The 19331-nt window shown below is 39.9% G+C and overlaps 1 protein-coding gene across 7 annotated transcripts in view; it reads right to left on the bottom strand.

Moving 5' to 3' along the window:
• Positions 1 to 19331, bottom strand: part of Plcb4 (phospholipase C beta 4) — a 182640-nt gene that overhangs the window by 43456 nt on the left and 119853 nt on the right. For 3 of the 7 annotated variants that reach the window (XM_006983964.3, XM_016002498.2, XM_076570711.1), the window contains 10 exons: positions 18559 to 18649; positions 17522 to 17617; positions 15830 to 15930; positions 10362 to 10503; positions 9572 to 9656; positions 9092 to 9216; positions 7253 to 7304; positions 5883 to 5985; positions 4693 to 4857; positions 648 to 852 (listed from right to left, as the gene is read on the bottom strand). In XM_006983964.3, coding sequence (XP_006984026.1) covers positions 648 to 852; positions 4693 to 4857; positions 5883 to 5985; positions 7253 to 7304; positions 9092 to 9216; positions 9572 to 9656; positions 10362 to 10503; positions 15830 to 15930; positions 17522 to 17617; positions 18559 to 18649 — 1165 coding nt within the window. Of the gene's footprint in view, positions 1 to 647; positions 853 to 4692; positions 4858 to 5882; positions 5986 to 7252; positions 7305 to 9091; positions 9217 to 9571; positions 9657 to 10361; positions 10504 to 12497; positions 12534 to 15829; positions 15934 to 17521; positions 17618 to 18558; positions 18650 to 19331 lie in introns of all 7 variants that reach the window. The other 4 variants (XM_076570709.1, XM_076570710.1, XM_016002492.2 and 1 more) reach the window with 3 other exon arrangements.

Genomic DNA, 19331 nt, shown 5'->3' with positions numbered 1-19331 from the left:
AAGAAAAGAGGGAAATGTTCTGTTAAGATTCCCAGGCTGCCAGCCAGCAGTGTGGAGCTGGGACTTGAACCCTTGGCTAATGTGATGCAGTCATACCGTGGCACTGTTTTCTGTGGTCTAAAGACATCGAAGCTAAGAAGCCTTTCCTTTCCTTATGATGTTACCAGCTGACTGGAAGCCACGGAGAGTCTACCTGTTTAGCTGTAAGCAAAGCCCTATGACGTGGCCTAGTGTGGCTTCCTACCATTGATTTTCTTAGTGAAGGAGCTGAGATCTTTTTATGAAAATGAACTCTGATGGGTTTGCAAGAAAATTCCGGCATATTAGTAACTGAGTTCAACAAATCTTTCAGTGATAATAACTGATAAGATACAGTTTCTTAGAGTTGTTTCTCTCACTTTGACTGACAATATAAATACTATTTTCATAAAGTATTTGTAAAATGTTAAATAATATAAAATTATGGTGTTTTGAAATTAATATCTATGGAAATATCACTTGCTTTCCTCAAAGCTACCAGGGTTCTCAGCACAGGCAGGAAAACATATGGTCATTTTTGCTCTTTTCAGGAATGGGCAAAATGATTCACACTCTTGTAATTTAGGACCTTATCTGCATTGTATTCTGGGCCCAAACATTTATCTTACCTCCAAATCCATCAGGCACATATGTTTTAAGAACAATATTGCAGAAAATGGTTGGCAGTGATAATGGTTTGTTCCCCTCATTTCTTAGGGAGATGTGTCGGTAGCCCGCTTGGAGGCCATCCAAAGGAAGGATTCTCTGGCCAATCAGCTTGTTGTTGTCATCATACACTGCGATTCTCAGGACAGCCAGGTCGGGCAGGATCACCTGCAATTAAACGTTTGGGTATTTCATTGTTTATTGTAATAAGGATACCCAGAACTATGACTCCAGGAATCTGGACCAAACCAATGCTGCTCCTTAAATGCCCCTTAATGATGAAAACAAACCAATGAGTCATTAGCATTCCTAAAGTGGTCAGTATAGGATTGGTGCCCACAATACCAACAAGGCAATGGGTATAGGTTTCCTGAACATCATCTCCTCAAATATATTAAATGACCCTAGCTACTATTCATGTCATTTTCCCCCATGTACATCCAACACAAATACAGAGACCCTGAAAAACTGAATGACTTTGTTTATTTTAGAGATAATCAATGGAATCTGGGATGGGGACTCGTGACTTCTAGCCTGGTGTCTGTCTGCCACATGGGCTACTTGCCACATTTAGTTCTGCTTGTTTCTAAGAACATGAAGAGATTTGCTGAGGAAACACTTCATGTATAAAAGACAATTTATGCTCTACTTTTCAGTCTCTTTGTTTCTTGTGCTCTAAATCATTGACACAATTTGGGATGTTAGGTAGCAGAAAGGAAGAAGTCCATGTGTCCTTATTTATAGATGAAATGCTTTTATATATGAGCAACCCTAATGACTATAGCAAAAAAAAAAAAAAAGATAGCTCTGATGAATAGTTTCAACAAAATGGAAGGGTATAAAATTAATACACGCAAAGAAAAAAAATCAGTAGCCTTTGTCTATACCAGTAGTTCTTAACCTGTGGGTCGCAACTCCTTTGGCGTGTGTGTGTGTGTGTGTGTGTGTGTGTGTGTGTGTGTGTGTGTGTGTGTATGTGTGTGTAATGACCTTTTCATAGGGGTTGCCTAAGACCATGGGAAAACACAGATATTTACATTACAATTCACACTACTAGCAAAATTACAGCTATGAAGTAGTAGAATAATTTTATGACTGGGGGTCACCATAACATGAGGAACTGTATTACAGGGTCACAGCGTTAGGAAGGTTGCAAACTACTGGTCTGTACCAAAGACAAACACACTCAGGAAGAAATCAATGAAATAATCACATTCACAACTGCTTCAAAGGCAAAACAAAACAAAGCACTTTGAAATAAATGTAGTAGAAATAGAAAAATCTTAGCATTCATACAGTAGCAAAAAAGACACCAGGGAGCCAAAGTGGTCCTGAGTAAAACGAGTAATGGTGATGGTGTCACTATACATGATTTCACGCTCTACTACAGAGCCATCGTAACAAAAGCAGCCTGATATTGGTACAAAATTACACATATGGATCAACAGAACAGAGCTGAGGATCCAGATATAAATCCAAACAGCTATAGCCACCTGGTTTGGGGGAACGATGTCAAAAGTATGTATTGGAGACAAGAGAGTTTCATTAGCAAATAATTCTGAGAAAGCTAGATATACAGCTGAAGAAGACTGAAACAATATCCCCAACTCTCACCCAGCACAAAAATCAATTCCAAACAAATCAAAGACTGTTATGTAAGATCTGCAACCCTGAAACTGTCAGAGGAAAATATAAAGAAAACTTCCAGATATTGACACAGGGAAGGACTTTCCAAACAGAATTCCACTTGCTCAGGAAATAATGCCAACAAGTGACAAAGGAGTCCCATGGAATTAAAAGGGTTCTGAACTGTAGGGGAAACAGTAAAGAGCATTCAGAATGGGAGAGAAATCTTTGCTAGCTATAAGTCAGATGGAGGATTGATACATCTACAATATACAAAGAACAAGCAAAAACTAAACACAAACAGCAAGGAATCAAGCAACCTAGTCAATAAATTTTCCAGTGAAATGAGCAGGCAATTCTCAAAGAGTCACAAATATATATATGAGGGTTGGTGCGCTGACTCAGCAGTTAAGAGCACTGGTTGCTGTTCCAGAGGGACCCGGGTTAAATTCTTGGCATCCCCATGGCAGCTTACAAACCACCTGCAACTCTTGTTCCAAGGAATCCCACACCCGCTTCTGGCCTCCATCGGCACCAGGAATGTACAAGGTACACAGACATACATGTAAGTAAAACACTAATACACATGCGCTAAAAATAATTTTAAAGAGAGAGATACAAATGGCAGATAAACATGAAAAAATTTAAACTTCACAAATCATCAGCAAAATGTAAGTTAAACAATACTGAGATTCGATCCTACCTCAGTCAGAATGGCTATTTAAGAAAACAAATGCTGACAAAGATGTGAAGAAAACAGAACCCTTATAGAGTGTTGGTGGGAATGTAAACTAGTCCAGCCACTCTAGAAATCAGTATGGAGGTCCCGCAAAAAGCTAGATGCATCATATGACCTAGACACACCACTCCTGGCATTTACCCAAATGCCTCCTAGTAAATATACTATGGAGGTACTTGCACATCCGTGTTCACTGTAGCACTATACATCACAGCTAAGTAACAAACCAACCTAGGTGTCCAAAAGCAGAGGATCGAGCAAGAAAACATGATACACACACACACACACACACACACACACACACACACACACACACACACACACAATGGATGTTTTCTCAGACAGAAAGTTACGTTGTTTACAGGAAATGAGGCAACTGGTGATAATCATATGAAATGGAAAAAGCTCAGCACTAGACAGACAAATGTCATACACCCTTTCTCATATGTGGTTTCTAGATTTTATACAGACATAGAGAATTATGTGTATAACCTGAGAGGAGAAATGAAACTGTCTAGGGAAAGAAAGAGGACTATGGGGAGAGGGAACAGTGAGAAAGAGAGCAAAGGGGACCATAGTGGGAGGTGTATGTGTTCAATGCACATTACATGTTTGCATGAAAATGTCCTGAAATAACAGTCCACACTGACAATTTTTAAGAGTTAAAAAAAAACCAAGTTGGATATTTATTTATTAAAAAGTGTAAGTCTGGGAAAATTTTCTGACTTTCTACAAACATGTGTAGGGATTATTCATCACGTGAAAGAGTTTATCTTCATGGCAGCAATTGAAAAATTGAAGGAAGAAAAACGGCAGAACCAAACACAATACACACTGTCGGGAGTGAAAGGAGGGGGGGGGGAGGGGCAGTAAGGACAGTATTCCCATCACAGGGGGAAGCTCAAGTCAAAGGTACCTGTTTCATCAGCCCTACTTTGGTTCTCTCAGCCAATTAACAGTCCCTGTTTTGTTAGGAAAGACCAGAAGCTGGTTCTCTTTGTTTCGTGACAAATGGATGAAGCAGAAACACCTGGAAAATCTGTGTCCAAAAAAGCAAGAAAACATTTTTGCTTGACAGCAAACCAGGCAAGGGAAATAATGGGCATTCTGCAGTGATCTCTGCCTGTGTGTGGATGTTTCCAAGCTCCTCAACTGGAGAGATGAAAGACTGATTGTGAGAGAGGATGTCTGCTTGCTTTCTGGACCTGACAGGCAGAACTGGGAAACAACACTGAGGCCCTGAACTGTGAACTTCACTGCATGTGAAACACAAAAATCCTGAGCAGTGGGCCTTCACTTCTGAACACAGGACCCACCCCATGTCACAGCACTGACCTTAGTTCTGGTGCAGCTTTTTGTCTGACCTCTGAACTATGAGAACAGAATGCAAACCCTTCGGTGCATAATGGTGGCCACCACAGCCTGAAAGTATGTTACACCCAAATGGATGTGGCCAAGGAGGGGGCAGAGCCAAAACAGCCAATTTGTTAAGCATAATCATAGGACAGGGACAGAAGTTTGCTATTAGATGATGGAAAGAAGCAGACAGTGTGGTGAATGGAGTTCCTCTATCTTGTGGGCTCCATGCAGAAAACCAGGCCCTCTGGTTACTGAGTAACAGTGACACATGGCTAATGTCTTACCTTCCGAAACACAAAGGATTCTTCATTGTAAACTGGGTTGAGCCCATTGTTCATAACCATGCGAGTCCGGAACTCCTTCCGTATGGTGTCAGTGGGCAGCCCGTACATATCTACTTCCACGTATGTGCCGATCTTCTTATCTGATAGGAACTGTCCTGATATAACCTGCAGTAACACAGACACAGGGTGGGTGAGCAGTGGCCTCTGTAATGAAGAAATGAAAAATTTTATTTGGGGGAATTTCAATTAATATAAATAGTTGATCTTTTCTAGAATTTTCTATATTAAAACAAAGCATTGTTGAGTGGCTATTCTTTGAAGTACAAGTTCTTAGGTAACGTTCGATAAACATATCTTGAAAAAGAGCAAGGAAATATACACACACACAATAGCTATGAAGAAATTGTGCCCTCAGCATGGTTTTATCACCCAGGTGTCCAGATCTGTGGAATGAAGCAATGGCTGTGGATACGCCCTAAGATCTCCTCTAGTTCTGGGGTTCTATAAGGCTATACACTAACTCCTGAATTCTTTTAGAAGTCTTGGAAAGAAATGCAGCAGAAGATTAGTGCTAGACTCGGCCTCTGTGCTTTAGTGACATTAATACTGGTTAGCAGCTAGAGAGTTTTTTAATTGTAAAGATCAGCATTTAATTCCATCTCCTATAAATCTGGGAGTAACTTCATCTACATTTACTTTCCGAACGAGGATGCCCTTCATTTATTTATCATTTTATCCAATTTTGAAACAGCTTTTTGAAGTATAATCAACATACACTAAACCAGATGCATTTAATTATACAGTAAGATCAATTTTTTTGGACATGTACGCATGTCTTTAAAACTTTCCACAGAGTGAGGAAAGCAAGCACTTCTAGGAGCCCCTCCATTTCTAGCTTCTTTGTGACCTGTTATAATCCTGCCCCCTTCCATCTATGTTCAGGCACAAGTGCTGTTTTGCTTCCTGTCATCATAGCTTACATTTCCTTTAGAATTTTATATGCATGTAATTAGGTGGGAGATACTTTCTGGATGGTGGATTTCACTTAAAGTTGCTCATAATTTAAGTCCAAGTTGAGAGCTACATACAATTCTCACCACGTGATGCTAAGCATTTTGACTGTCATTTTCTTCTAGATGGACTTGTATATGTATGTGTGTTTGCAGAGTCTGTGATGAGCAGGCACATACCTGCACTGAGCATGTGGCTGCAATAACCCCATCCACAGGGGTTTCAGAGAAGGGATCAAATGTCCGATCAGGCCGCCTCATGAAATCTGGCTTGAGGAGGTACCTGGCAGGACAGAAGTACAGGAGTTTATTCTCGGGTGACTTGTGCAATGACTTAAATACCAGATAATTCCTTTTCGCTCTTCCATAGCTTAGGAGTTAGACTTTCAGGCAGATTCTAAGGATTAAAGACAACGACCTTGCCCTTTGGAGACTCCTGAAGAGCATCAGACAGGCAACACAGGCCACGCAGGGTGTGCTGTGCCAAAGGAGAGGCTGTTTCTTTGCTTGAACAAGGGGAAGAGAGTGTAGTGACAGAGCTGTCTCCTTTGACCACAGGCTTGGTTCCTGAGTCCTTTTACATTTGGCTAAATGTCAGTCTCTTTTCCTTATAGAATCCAAGCTGAACAAGAACCTTGCAAAGACTCCTTGGGGTAGGCAGGCTTTGGGTAGTGTACGGGCACTCTGGCAGACAGCCATCTGTCATACAGGTACAGGTACAGAATATACAGCTAGGAGAGTTGTTCTTAATGCATAAGTGCTGAAAACCTTTTATCTCGCCTTGTTTTCCATGGTGGAGATTAAGGTATCCCACTATGCAAGCCACCACAAAGAATTCCTAGACTGGACAGCACAGAACTCCACTGGACAGCACAGAATTCCTGTGCATCTACCTGGGAGCCACTGGGCTGTGGTCTCGGCAGAGCCTTTCATCGTTACATAATTTGAGTTCTATACTTTCACTTAACTTCTCAGTATTTCAGAAGAATTAACATTTCCTATTTTGCTACTTGGTTCACAGATTTTTAAGTGTTATTTAAGTAAAATAGAACAACATTCACATCATTATATAACTGCTATTTATAAACATGCAAAAGAATCAAGAGAGGATGAAAGTTTATTTCCGGATGAATTAAATTCAACTTTACACCCACAGCTTCATTTAAAATGAAATTTACTTCATTCCTATACCCATCAGCAATAAGGCCATACATATTTGATGCCTACATCTCTAGCTAATGCCCAAATGAGCATGCCCCACTGCCTGTCTCAGACACAAAAACATCCACTACTGAAATTAGAATGAAATGAACAAACTCTAGAGTATATATGATGAACTGCATAGTTTGTGGGATCTGCTTAACAAAATAATAAAAGATAAAAGTTGTGTAATTGCAAATATAATCTATCTAGAGACTTCAGTTACTTCTATCTATGCTTCAGAACCAGCATACATTCAGCTGTCGCTAATTAAAAATGACATGGTTTCATTAAAGCTGAAGTATGGTGTCCGAAAACTAGGTAGTAACAGTTTAAATAATATTACTCACCCGCAGGATCCATTATACTCAAATTTTCCCTGATTCAATTGCATCGCTAAATCTGTCAAAAGACAAAATAATTTAGCATCTCATCCCTCTGAACAAAGAAGATCCTGACAGGGTGGCTGGAAACAATGGAAGCCATATTATTCCAGAGGTCTCTTTCATACCACAAAATAGCACTGGCTCAGTTTAGGGTCCATGACTCTCTTCCATGTTGAGATGACCTCATATTTAATTTATAGTAAACACTAAGTATGTTTTAATAACGATTACCCTAGAACTGCGCTAAAAATTGGATTTGGTACATGAGTCATAGGATGTTTACTTGATGTTGAGAATAGAGATGTATAACCAGCTTTAGTTAGAGAATCCACGAGGGCATTGCCTCGGTGCCCATAGGGCAGGGATGCTTGGGCCACAGTAGAGCTATTAAGAACATAAAACATGATTACATACAATAATCTGGGTAAGAGTCACATAAAAATTGATGGCTTATCTGTGTGAGACTTAGAATTCTTCTCAGAGGGCTACTCTGAGAGGGCCTAAATTATAATTTTTCTCTTGTAGGTACAGAAACTCTTTTCTTTCTTCTCATAAGCAAAGACAAAAATGGGCAAATGAATGTTTTTTCTACTCTTCTTCAGAATAAATTTAGGGATGCTCAAAACACGAACGCTTTAGGATGCTTCTGTCCTTCATGGGCTTCTGAGAACACAGCTTGAATCACTGTTAAGTAAGAGCAGTGGCATCTTTTTGTTCCAACTGATCCTGCTTAAAAAAACACTAGATCCTATCAGAACCTGCATATAGACTCTTCTAGAAAGGACTGTTGGGATTCCAAGCAGTGATGCATATGTAAAGAACTCTGGATACCAGGAGGCTCCCCCAGGGGTGAGAAATACACCCAGCCCACGTTCATGCCAAATGGAGGCAGGTGAGTCCAGATCAAGGGCAGGAAGTTGGACAGGGGTCCTTGGGGTAGATGCATGAGAAAAGGAAAGAGTTCCACTGCTGGGAAGTGTTGGGAAGCGTCCTCTTACAGCAAGGGCCCAAAAAGAAAAGAGTTGGAACTTAACTATTTTACTTTTATTTTTCTTTCTACCAACGTTAGAAGCCATGCAGAAGAATGTATCCTATAAAGCTAAATGTAGTTTGTGTCATTTGTCTATTGTTGTGCCTATTTTTATTTCACTATCTGTAGTCACAGAATTATGACCAGAGGCTCCTAAGCAAACTTTGAAAATTTGTACATTTATCAAAAGTTCTTCCTTTTAGGAAAGGAAGAAAAAGAATCACTGTATATTGGAAAGCTGCCCGTGAATATACTTTGGAAGACACCTCTGACGACATCTCACTCCTCATGTAGCATCTGACAGAGCTGATGCTGTAAGTCTGTGCTTTTATGGCAAAGTGCTACTGCCATCGGTGTTTGCCGAAGGGCCGCAGTGGTCAGGGTATTTCCCAAAGGGGAAAGAGTCTCAGTTATCACGCAGACATACTCAACTCTTCTCACTAAATTCCATCTAGAAACAAAGACATAACCTTGATCTAGAAGGAAGAAAATTTAGAAATATTTTAGAATAGGAACTACTGTTTGACAGCCTAGTCATGACATTGATGAAAGAGATTAAAACTGAAATATTATTTTCCACGATGGCTTCATTGGGGTTTTAATCTTTTACCACTATATAAAGTCAAGAAAACCATGCTCTGTCACATGGCAGCTTCCTTAAAAAAAAAGAAAAAGAAAGAAAGAAAATGCCTCAAGCAAATGGAGGCAGCTGCCAAGGCTGCCCCGTCCCCGTGTTCTTGTGGAATTTGGGGTCACTGGACATTAGCTCCTACCTGGGGTTTGATAGTTCAGTGAAACCATCTGGCAACCAGCGTTCCAGAAAATCTGAGGCATGTAATTACTGGAATCAACTCGGCCTCCCTTGGGGTAAATGCGGCTCATTTGTCGCTTATTGTAACTGGGTAACTTATTAAGGAAATCCAAAAGCAGTCTAGACAAACACAACAAAGAACTAAAGCGGTGAAGTTGTGGAACACCAGTGACACACAGGTAGACAACACAGGACAAACCCCATTATAAATGATGCTCAGAGGAAAACCACACTCACACTGTGAATTCTAGAAATCATTCACGTCTGGAGAGGTCATCACAGCTGCCATGGTCTTCCTACACACACATAATTTTATCAGCACTACAATAAAAATTACATAAAAACCCCTATATACTAAAATTACACATAGCTGCTAATCTATTGTAAAGACTCCTGCTGCACCTAAGGAGTACCATCCATCCCATTTAGTACGTTAGGATACTTTACAAATTCAATCGCGTGTGTCTTCAAGTAGCCAAGGCCAACTGACTCATTAAAAGAAGACATGTTATAATGAACATTGCGCTCTGTAAAAGAAAAGCAAAGATATATTCAGAAGCTCAGCCATCCAATCCCTAAAAAAGCAAGCAGCCGATACAGTCATACCCTGAATCTTACACCACAAATCAGGAAGTGTTTGTGGCCAATGCTATATGACTGTGCCAGTTGCTCTGAGTTTCATTAACATTCTGTGCATATGCTGAATTAAACATGGAATAATTAAACAAATGATATGTACCCCAATTGTCATAGTCACTGCTGAGATAACATAGTTTTTTATAATAATGGATTCTTAGGAAATGGTTAGGATGCATTCTAACTATTTTCGAACCAGCTTTTGTGGGGAACTAGCTTTGAATAGTTGTTAAGTGCCATAGATCATCAAATCTTATTACCCCTATCTCAAGGTTACATTGTACCCACTGACTAATTTCTCCTCACACTCTTGCAGCCAGAGAATACACAATATACATACAGGAAGTAAGACAGATACTGTGCTTCATAAATATTACTAATATATTTTGTCGTAACCAAGTAAATAAAGAAGCCTTATGAACGCATATGGAATGCTACAAGCTAACAAGTCATGGTCTTCCACAGCCACCTTGTGGATGATGTAGAGAATGACAGCACAATACCACATCAAGGAAAATGTCACTAAGTCAAGTGAGAGCCAATTAGTTTAACAGAGAAGCAGACAGAAAGCTATTGTATTTAACCTGTAGTGTTACCTTCAGCCACATGGAAACCTTGAAACTTCACAGGCTGTGCGTAGTTGATCATTGTGGACAAGTACGGATGAATGTTTGTGGTAGCACCTACGTATTTATAAGATGCCATCCATGCCTGCTCATCTTCTACAGTGACCAGGCCCTGTGAGCACAAGAATATACTGGTTTAAGTTGATGGCTTCAAAGGGATTCATGGATTTAGCTTTAGGCATGCTAACTAAAGAGCATTTGTATGTACATAAATTCAAATGGAAAAGACCTTGTTGCTCTCTTAAAGCATTACTTTAAAATTCATAGGTCTACTTAATGCAAAAGGAAGTAACCTGAAGACACTCATCTGTTAGATTTTCCAAAGGACTTTAAAATATCCAAGAAACCATACTGGGGTCTCATGGCAAGCAACACTGACAATGATAGCAATATTACCACTCAGACTGATGCACAAAGCTTAAAATAAATGGCTAGCCAGCATTTCATGTACATCAAAACCACGCACAGGCTTTGTAGGCACAAACCCTTGGGCCCCACTGGAAGAGATCTGCTGGGGGAGGCCCAAAGGTTTGTCACTCTACAGCCCAGTTTTCAGGCACCGATGGAGGGGTGCTGGAGACCACACTTTACAGCAGAACTCTTCTAGAACTTTCAGCACACACATATATACATGGTTTAGGGGTTTTAATCACAGCATTTGCTATTAAAAAGAACTTGATAACTCACTACATAGGATGTATTATTTTGTACAGAGAAAAATGAACTCAATTATTCTCTTTATTTCTTAAGAACTCAAAGCAAAATGAACACAATTAAGCACAACAAAATAATGTCCCACAAGTGGTCAGTTTTTCTTGAGAACTTTGGAGTGATTTGAGACCTTGAAGAGACTCAATCTAGGAAGAGAAAGAGCTTATGTACAAAATGAGAAAACAACTGTCAGTCAGATTATATTTTTTATCTTCACTGATGACTTAACCTCTGAGTCTTTGACATCAACCTGCTTTCACCTGTAAAAGGCTGTGACAGGTCATGTAAACATGCAACTTGCTTTTGTTTCCATCTTTTCCCACATAGGCCCCAACTCTACCCACCACCCTAAATGCCAGCATGAGCCACATCTGGTTTTGTCCCATGTGTTTCATGCAAATAATACCAGTACTACGTGGTGGATTCCTGTCTTGCTGTCTGCAGGGTCCTGTTGCATTTGGGCTGAGCCCTTCTATTCCTATTGAACTTGAAGGGCTATGGAATGTATCACTGTGTACCATGAGGATTCCCACTAGTCACAGAGCAAGACTGAGGATCTGGGGACCAAAATCATTCAGTAAACCTATGGCAAACATCAAATGGGTCAGTCTGTGTACAGCTGACCCTACTATCTTATGGAAATCCAGGCTAGGCACAGAAGGTCCTCAGAAACACAGGGAGGTATTCCTTAACTTGGAATAGTTAGGAAATAAGAAGACACATCACTCCAAATGCAACAGGGCCCCACAGACAGCAAGGCAGGATTTCCTGTGCTCTGAATTGTGAGTGAGAATCCATGGACAAGGCAATTCTGCCTGTGATTGCCATCAGTCTCCACATTATATAATAAAACACATGCATAAATGTGAACAACATGAAGAACCTTGAAGAGGATAAAAGAAAGTTAAAATTTAATATTTTTTGTTCACAGTAAGGCCAGTGTCTGATACCACTGAAAGAAGACCCTCTAAGATATGCGGTGTGAAGCTAACCTTTCCTAATGTCAGCATCCTCCGAACCAAGATCACTTTTCTTCTATGCTATGATATGGCTCTGTTGCACAACTGGTTATTTTTATTTTCATGTTTAATATATTAATGATTATGTAACTTTCTCCTTTGACTGAAATTGTCCTACCAGCCTTAGTTATATTTTAAATCAGATTTAATAGTTTTATTGGTATGATTTTTTCTTTGAACTCTTATAACAAGATGAATCAGACATGTCAATATTATACCTGTAAACACTACCCCTGACATTGCATGGGCTACGAAGATTATCAACACTTAGTAGAAGTTGTTAATAATGACTATAATAATAATAATAATGTTAATAATGAGAGGGCCACATGTGGGTGTCTCCTAATGAAAAAATGCTTGAGAAGTATTTTGTTACCTTTTTGTTGTTTTCATGTTCAAGGTCATCTGAGGTCTAAATTAGAGAAAGAAAATGATTTGTTTACCTCTCTAAAGGGCAAATTTCCAAACTCATTAGCCTGTATTTATGTAAGTAAGTGTATGTAAACTTGTTATTCTTTTTATTTGTTTATATGGTACATTATTGATGACATAGAGCCATCACCAAAAACAAATACCGCAGACATGCGAGGCTCACTGTCTTATACTTTAGAAGTTCTAATTTTGACACTTCCTCCTCTGTTAATAATCTTCACTTAGATGCTTCACTATAAAATTTTCACTAAGGATTAAGGCATGAGAATTGAAATGAATTACCAATGTGGTCACCTTCCCTTAAGTGTAAAGGGAAGCACAAATGTTCATTTTCGGCAAGCCAATGTTCATGTTTGTGACCCTGCCATGAACTCAATGTTTGCAGCCCCACCAGAAGCATATGGTGAAACCCTAATTCCAGTGCGATAGATTGATGATCCCCAACTTAATGATGGCTTGATTTATGATTTTGTTTTGTTTTATGAGGGTGTGGAGTGATAATCATTCAGTGGAAACTGTATTTTCAGTTTGATCTTCTCTTGGCTAAGCATACACTGTTTGGTGTTCTCTTGTAATGCAGGACAGTGGCTCCTTGTCAGCCACATAATCCCAAGGGTAAATGACCAGAGCTGTACAGTGTACTATGCTGCTCAGCTATACTGTCAACCAGTTAAGTGTGTTAGGTGCATTTTTAACTTACATTTTCACCTTTTAGAATGGACTCATCATAGTCACACTGTAAGTCAAGATACACCAGAAGTTGGAGATGAGGACTGTGGGAGGTAATTGGGCCATAGGGTGGAGTCCTCACAGTAGGTTAGTGCTCTTATGGAAAGTGATAGGAAAAATCTTACTTTCCCATTTTCTTTCCACAGTGGGAAGATATGACTACTAAGAGAGCTTTTAAGAATATATTGGCTGGCACACTGACCTTGGCACCCAACCCAGAAAGCACCAAGAAATAAATTTTAGGTATCTGAACCAACCAGGCCTGATATTTTTGTTATACTAGCCCAATTGAAGACAGGACTGATGAGGACTCTGTGTAATACAGCAACATTCTTGACTCTTAGTGGGCAAAAGCATTCTCAAAATACTCCCAATTCCCTATTATCAGAAATGATATTTCCTTGACTTTTCTCTCAGACAGAAATAAATCTATCTTCCTTCCATCAGATCCTCCTACCTACATCTTTGTCCACAGTCTTCACGAAGCAAGTATCTACTCTACCAAGGACCGCACCTTCACAAAGCTATGATCTTATCTATTCTCACCTTCTCAAGGAGTTCCCAGGCAGCTGGTGCTTCTCTCTCTTGCAATACTAGAGACTCCCTTTCCACAGCACTGAACATCACCCAGATTGTAAAAAAGCATCCCTTCCATACTCACATTTCTTTCAGACACCAGCCCATTACTTGTTCCTTTCAAACAAAGCTCTCAAAGGCCTGTTCCTTTCAGCCTGCCCCCTTTACTCCAAGCGCTCTACCAAAACTTCTCTTCAACTTGCCAACGACCTCCATGCTACCAATCTAGTGGACACAAGTCTTCATATCCAACCACTCAACAGCATTCAAATCCTGTAACTGTCCCATTCTCTTATGTTTTTCCTTCCTGGTTCCTCTCCTGTGAGCCCACTTCTGACCAGGGCTCCACTCAGGCCTTCTTTTACACCTCTTATGACTCATCTCTGCCATTTCCAGGACTTCAAACACCATCTCTTGAACTTACATCTCTTGCTCATCCTCCCTTCTAGAGACAGGTGCTGGTTATACGAGTGATGTGGTAATGACGATGAGGATGAAAGTAATGACAGCAGAGCAGAATTGCTACCCTTACAGGGGCTACCATGTATGTGGCACCACTGTAAGTTCATTTAGTCTTTGGGGAGTACGTGGTGAAATAGGCATCATTACCCTCATTTGTCAGAAAAGGAAACAAAGGCAAAGAGAGGTTAAACAACTTACCCATGAGGCCAGGGAATCAATTTTCCTCTTGGTACTTCTACTGGAATACAGACATCTCCAGTTGCCTGTCCCATTTTGAAACCATGGAGTCCTTTCCCATCGTTTCCCACTCCAGTAAACAGTACCACGACCCCACTCTTCTAACAAGGATTTCAGGAGGTCATCTTCTCATTCTCTCACCTCCATGTTTAATCCACCATCAGTAAGCTGTACCACTGTTTATTTCCTTGATACCCCTTGGAATATTTTATCCTCTCTCTTCCTAGTTTAACCACTAGGGGCTGTTTCTGACCAATTAAAAGCCCATTCTCAATGTTTTCCACACTTCTGCCCCGCTACTTTCCTCTAAATGAGCATCCACAAAAGACTATCATAGTCTTCTATTAGATTACACTCTCTCCCCATTTTAAAGTTTTATGTGAAACAAATCATGTTTCACCTAAGCTTTGAATTTCTCATAGAAACTTTTGAAGTTCTAAAGTAGTTAATTCCGTCCCAGCACATCTCATCTCGCGTCACTCTACCCATCATTCACTCTACTATACTCACATCATCTTTGCTTTTATTGTGGTCCTCCTGTGTGAAATATTACTTGGCATTTCTCTGCACAGTGAATTCATTTTTCCCTTTTGGGTTCTGGTTTCCTTAGTCCTGTTACCTCATTTTCTCATTCTTCTCCACTTTAGTACTCATTTTTATTTTCATAAGAACTGTACAATTACTTGACTCTTCACACTCTGTTTCCCACCCTTTCTCCTAAACTAGGAGACCTAAAGAAGCTACCAAAAGGCAAAATGAAAGTACATTTTGACCTGTTTAGAACAGCATGGCCTATGCTAGGACTGACCAAGCACCAGGAACCTAATAACATTCTTTCTTAGCTTAATTGCTGGAAACATTCTATAGTTTTGTTAGGATAGTTTTCTCACCAGCTGGACCAATTCTGTACTGAGGCTTGGTTTGGAATGCTCAGGACTGATTTTCCTAATGGTTCCAACAGGCTAACATTTGGCTCTGACATAACTGCCTTCCTATTCACCAACTATATGGCAATAAATTGTGATATTTTTAAAAGCCTGACCAAAATGGGTGGTGGCCAGAAGAGGGTGTAATCAATAAGAAACTGAAAGGTCATTTTAAACTTAATATTGTGAGTGTGTCAAATTCAGGTCCCACAGCAGAGAGTTTTGTCTTATATAATTAGAGAGAAGACACAATACCTGATTCTCCTGTGGTTGTAACAGCCCAAAAATTCCACAAAAAACTACCACCCTTAAAAATCATGAAGAATAGGGACACAAAGCCTCTGACCTTCTTGACACTGTTTGCAACTGCTTCCTTGTGACTGAAGTCATCAGCAGACAGTTCACTTCCAAATTTGTACTCAGGGTGGGCTTCTTCTTCTTGATCAGCTGCTTAACAGACAGGAAAAAAACAAAACAAAACCTATGGAGCCAATGTACTGCTGAACAGTCAGACCGTGCCCATAAGCCCTAGGAAGACATGAGAGAAGGTGCCCAAGACCTACAGCATGGAACCAGGATTTGGAACCACGCACTGTCACTATGGAGTCTCTGCTCCATACACAGGTGCATTAAAGAATGAGAGCACTTGTTTTACTGGGCTATATGATGACAAGGCAGTGACACAAGCTGCCTGTACCACAGCTGGTATACAATGACATAGTTATTACTAATGGTTTTCATGTTGATTTATTACATTATTTCTGCAGTTTGTCTTAATGGATTATAGTTCAGCAACGCCAGACATGCATTTAGTTATCTTCTTTGAAATTTAAGCTGAATTAAAGAACCAGTTTTGCTTAATGTTCCTTTTCTAAATTTTAGGACTATTGTTGATATATATAATATATACACACATATATATATCAATACTTTATATATTATTTTTTAAACATCTGAACTATACAATTGTTATATACTATATATCCAAAGACAGCTGCATTGCTAACTGACATGTTGCTTACCTGTTCTCTTGAACATGGGCAGCCCTAAGACTGCTTTGATGAACAAAGCAGAGACAAAGTGGTCCACTGGACCCGTGCATAGCTCTTAAATAATATAACGGCGCCTACTTCCTGCAGCTAGGGCCCAGGTCCTTGGATGCTGCAACTTAGTCAACATGTTGTGAGATGCTGAAACTAGATATGGGCCACAAGAGGATATACTGTTCAAAAGACCCAGCTAAGCTCCACACATAGTTCAACTAATGAGCAACCTTGTCTAAGTTGTCTATAGTTTTTAAGATAATGCCAACTCCAGATGTTCACCTGCTAGTAACTGTATAAAAAACCCAAGGAATAACAGCCAAATGAAACCCTGTGTCTCACGAAATCATGAGAGGTAATTATAAACCACAATCTTGAGTCTCCAAATTTGAAGAAAAGACCAACCCCCTCAAAACATTAAAGCTAATGAAAAAAAGTACTCCTGAATATTAAGCAAGATAATGTCATTGCTATTCAAAGGGGTTCATTAAGAGAGATTAATGTTTTTCTTATTTCTAATATAAACATTTTGTAACATGAGCTTGAAATGCCAACTCATTACTCTATTTGTGTGTGTGCATGTGTGTGTGTGTGTATGTGTGTGTGTGCGCGCGCGCGCGCGTGTGTGTGTGTGTGTGTGTGTGTGTGTGTGTGTGTGTATGTAATGCTTATGTGTGCTAATGAGTCTATGTGAAAGAGGTTGTGTATGTGCCCACAGCATGCATGTGGAGGTCAGAGGACAACCTCGGTTGTCAATCCTCCCCTTCCGTCGTGTTTTGAGGCAGGCTCTCTTGGTTGTTTTCTGTTGCTCTTGTCTAACTAGCTGGCCCACAAACTTGTAGAAATTCTCCTGTCTCTACTTCCCATGTTCACGGGCATTACATGATAAGAAGCATGTGGTTTTCACATGGAGTCTAGGTATCCAGACTCAGGTCTTCAGGTTTGCATGACAGGCATTTTAACCATAAAGTTCGTTCCCCAGCCCCACAACTCACCACTTTCTATTTCCTCTTCATTGTCATCTTCTAAGATGCTAGCCGGGGCAGCTGTCTCTCCAGCTTCCATCATGCTTTTCAAAGCTTCGAGCTGTTCTATTGGAAAAATCAAACAAGGAGATGGCAACAGACACTAGGTCACTTATAAAATGTGGGGGTTTAACATCAACACTGAGGACAGGAAGAGGCAGCATATTACATGGGCACCTACTGGCTACACTCATATCTTACACATTCCTACTCCTTGTGTCTTTGTAAGGCTTGTGAAGCCAGTGTGTTACACACGTAGGAGGAAAACTTACTGGAACATGGGTGAATGCCCTCTCCTTTCTGATTGCCAGGTTTGGAGAAGGAATCAGTATATGAAGACAGATATCAAATGTTCATAATTTAGAGAATCTGGTATAGACCAAGATTTATGAGCAATAACAATGACATGTTAGAATGTCTGACATGCCCGCTAGAGATTAATAGAACTTCAGGATAAGAGTATTTGTAATTAATACAACTGGGATTATTATCCTGGTAAATAAAACACTAGAAGTCAGTAGGAAACAAATTTCTCTACATTTTAGAAATGGAAAAACACATAAAAGGATGAAGTATAATATACAATTTTATTGTCATAAACAAAATAAATAAAGTCATATTATTTTTTCTTTTACTAGACATACATGTCAAAAGTGGACCATAGCCAGCACTATGAAAATTCTGGGAGAAGGGATTTTTAGATACCACCAATGTGAGCGTAAATTAATTCAACTTTTATGAATAAAACTGTGACAAAATATGCAGCAATACAAGCACTTTCACTGCTTTTCCTTTTGTATTTCAGCACATAAGCATATGAATAGTTGCTTCCCACTGCATGGACCAGTTGCAGAAATTAAAGGTAAATTGGAACGTAGTGACAAAGCCCTGAAAAGTAAATGTAATATCTACATTCCACCCTTCCCTTCTCAAATCTATAAGTAGTTCTAAATCATACTTCATCTAGACAGCTAAGCTGACCAAAGGTATATGTGCATTTGACTTACTTTTTTCAACTTCAGGTTTCAGCCTTTTATTTTTGATGAGTATTTTTCTTTTGAGGTCATTAGGGGATGGCAAAGGCCTGCCTGGTTCAAGCTAGGGATATACAGAAAGATCTCAGTTAGTGGCTTCTCGATTAGTTTTCTAGCCCAGAAGAGCCCCGAGGCCTGGAGTCATAGCAGCTAACATCCACTAGATGTCAGTCTACACGGCTGTGCTTTCCACAAACTTCTCACATCAGTTTACTGAATCCAACTTGGATTTCAATAACACTGTAAACTTGGAACTCCCAATTTTCTGGGGTGTACAGACTGGACCCAACTTCCCTAGTAGAGTAGGGTATGACCTGAGTGGTTCTGGGATGTGCCAGTCCTGCTATATGGTAGGCCTTTCACATTTCAGGTCCACCAGAAGGTACAGGGCAGCACTTGAAAGGCCCCAGAGCTCCCCTCCATCTGCACCAGATCACAGACCAAGCCTGTCTTTGATCTCAACAGACTGACTTGGGATTTTGACAGGTCCACTGAAAATGAGAGAGGTTTGAATTACTGCAATCTGAGCTTCACTGTGGCTTCATTTGCTTGTACTTTGCAGGAAGTTAAGTCTGCTTAGGTCATTCTCTGTGGTCAGTGGGACCTTCTGATATATAATTATTCACTCCCCACCTATCCAACCACACTCTTACCTATGCAGTTTCTACACAGACATTTACTTCAGAACTCATTATTTTATCCTATGTATAACAAGCAAGTCTGTGTCTTACATTGCGAAGACCTTT

This window comes from Peromyscus maniculatus, chromosome 4 (genome assembly GCF_049852395.1).
Source record: "Peromyscus maniculatus bairdii isolate BWxNUB_F1_BW_parent chromosome 4, HU_Pman_BW_mat_3.1, whole genome shotgun sequence".
NCBI classification, from domain to species: domain Eukaryota; kingdom Metazoa; phylum Chordata; class Mammalia; order Rodentia; family Cricetidae; genus Peromyscus; species Peromyscus maniculatus.
This window is presented reverse-complemented; position numbering and strand designations above follow the sequence as displayed.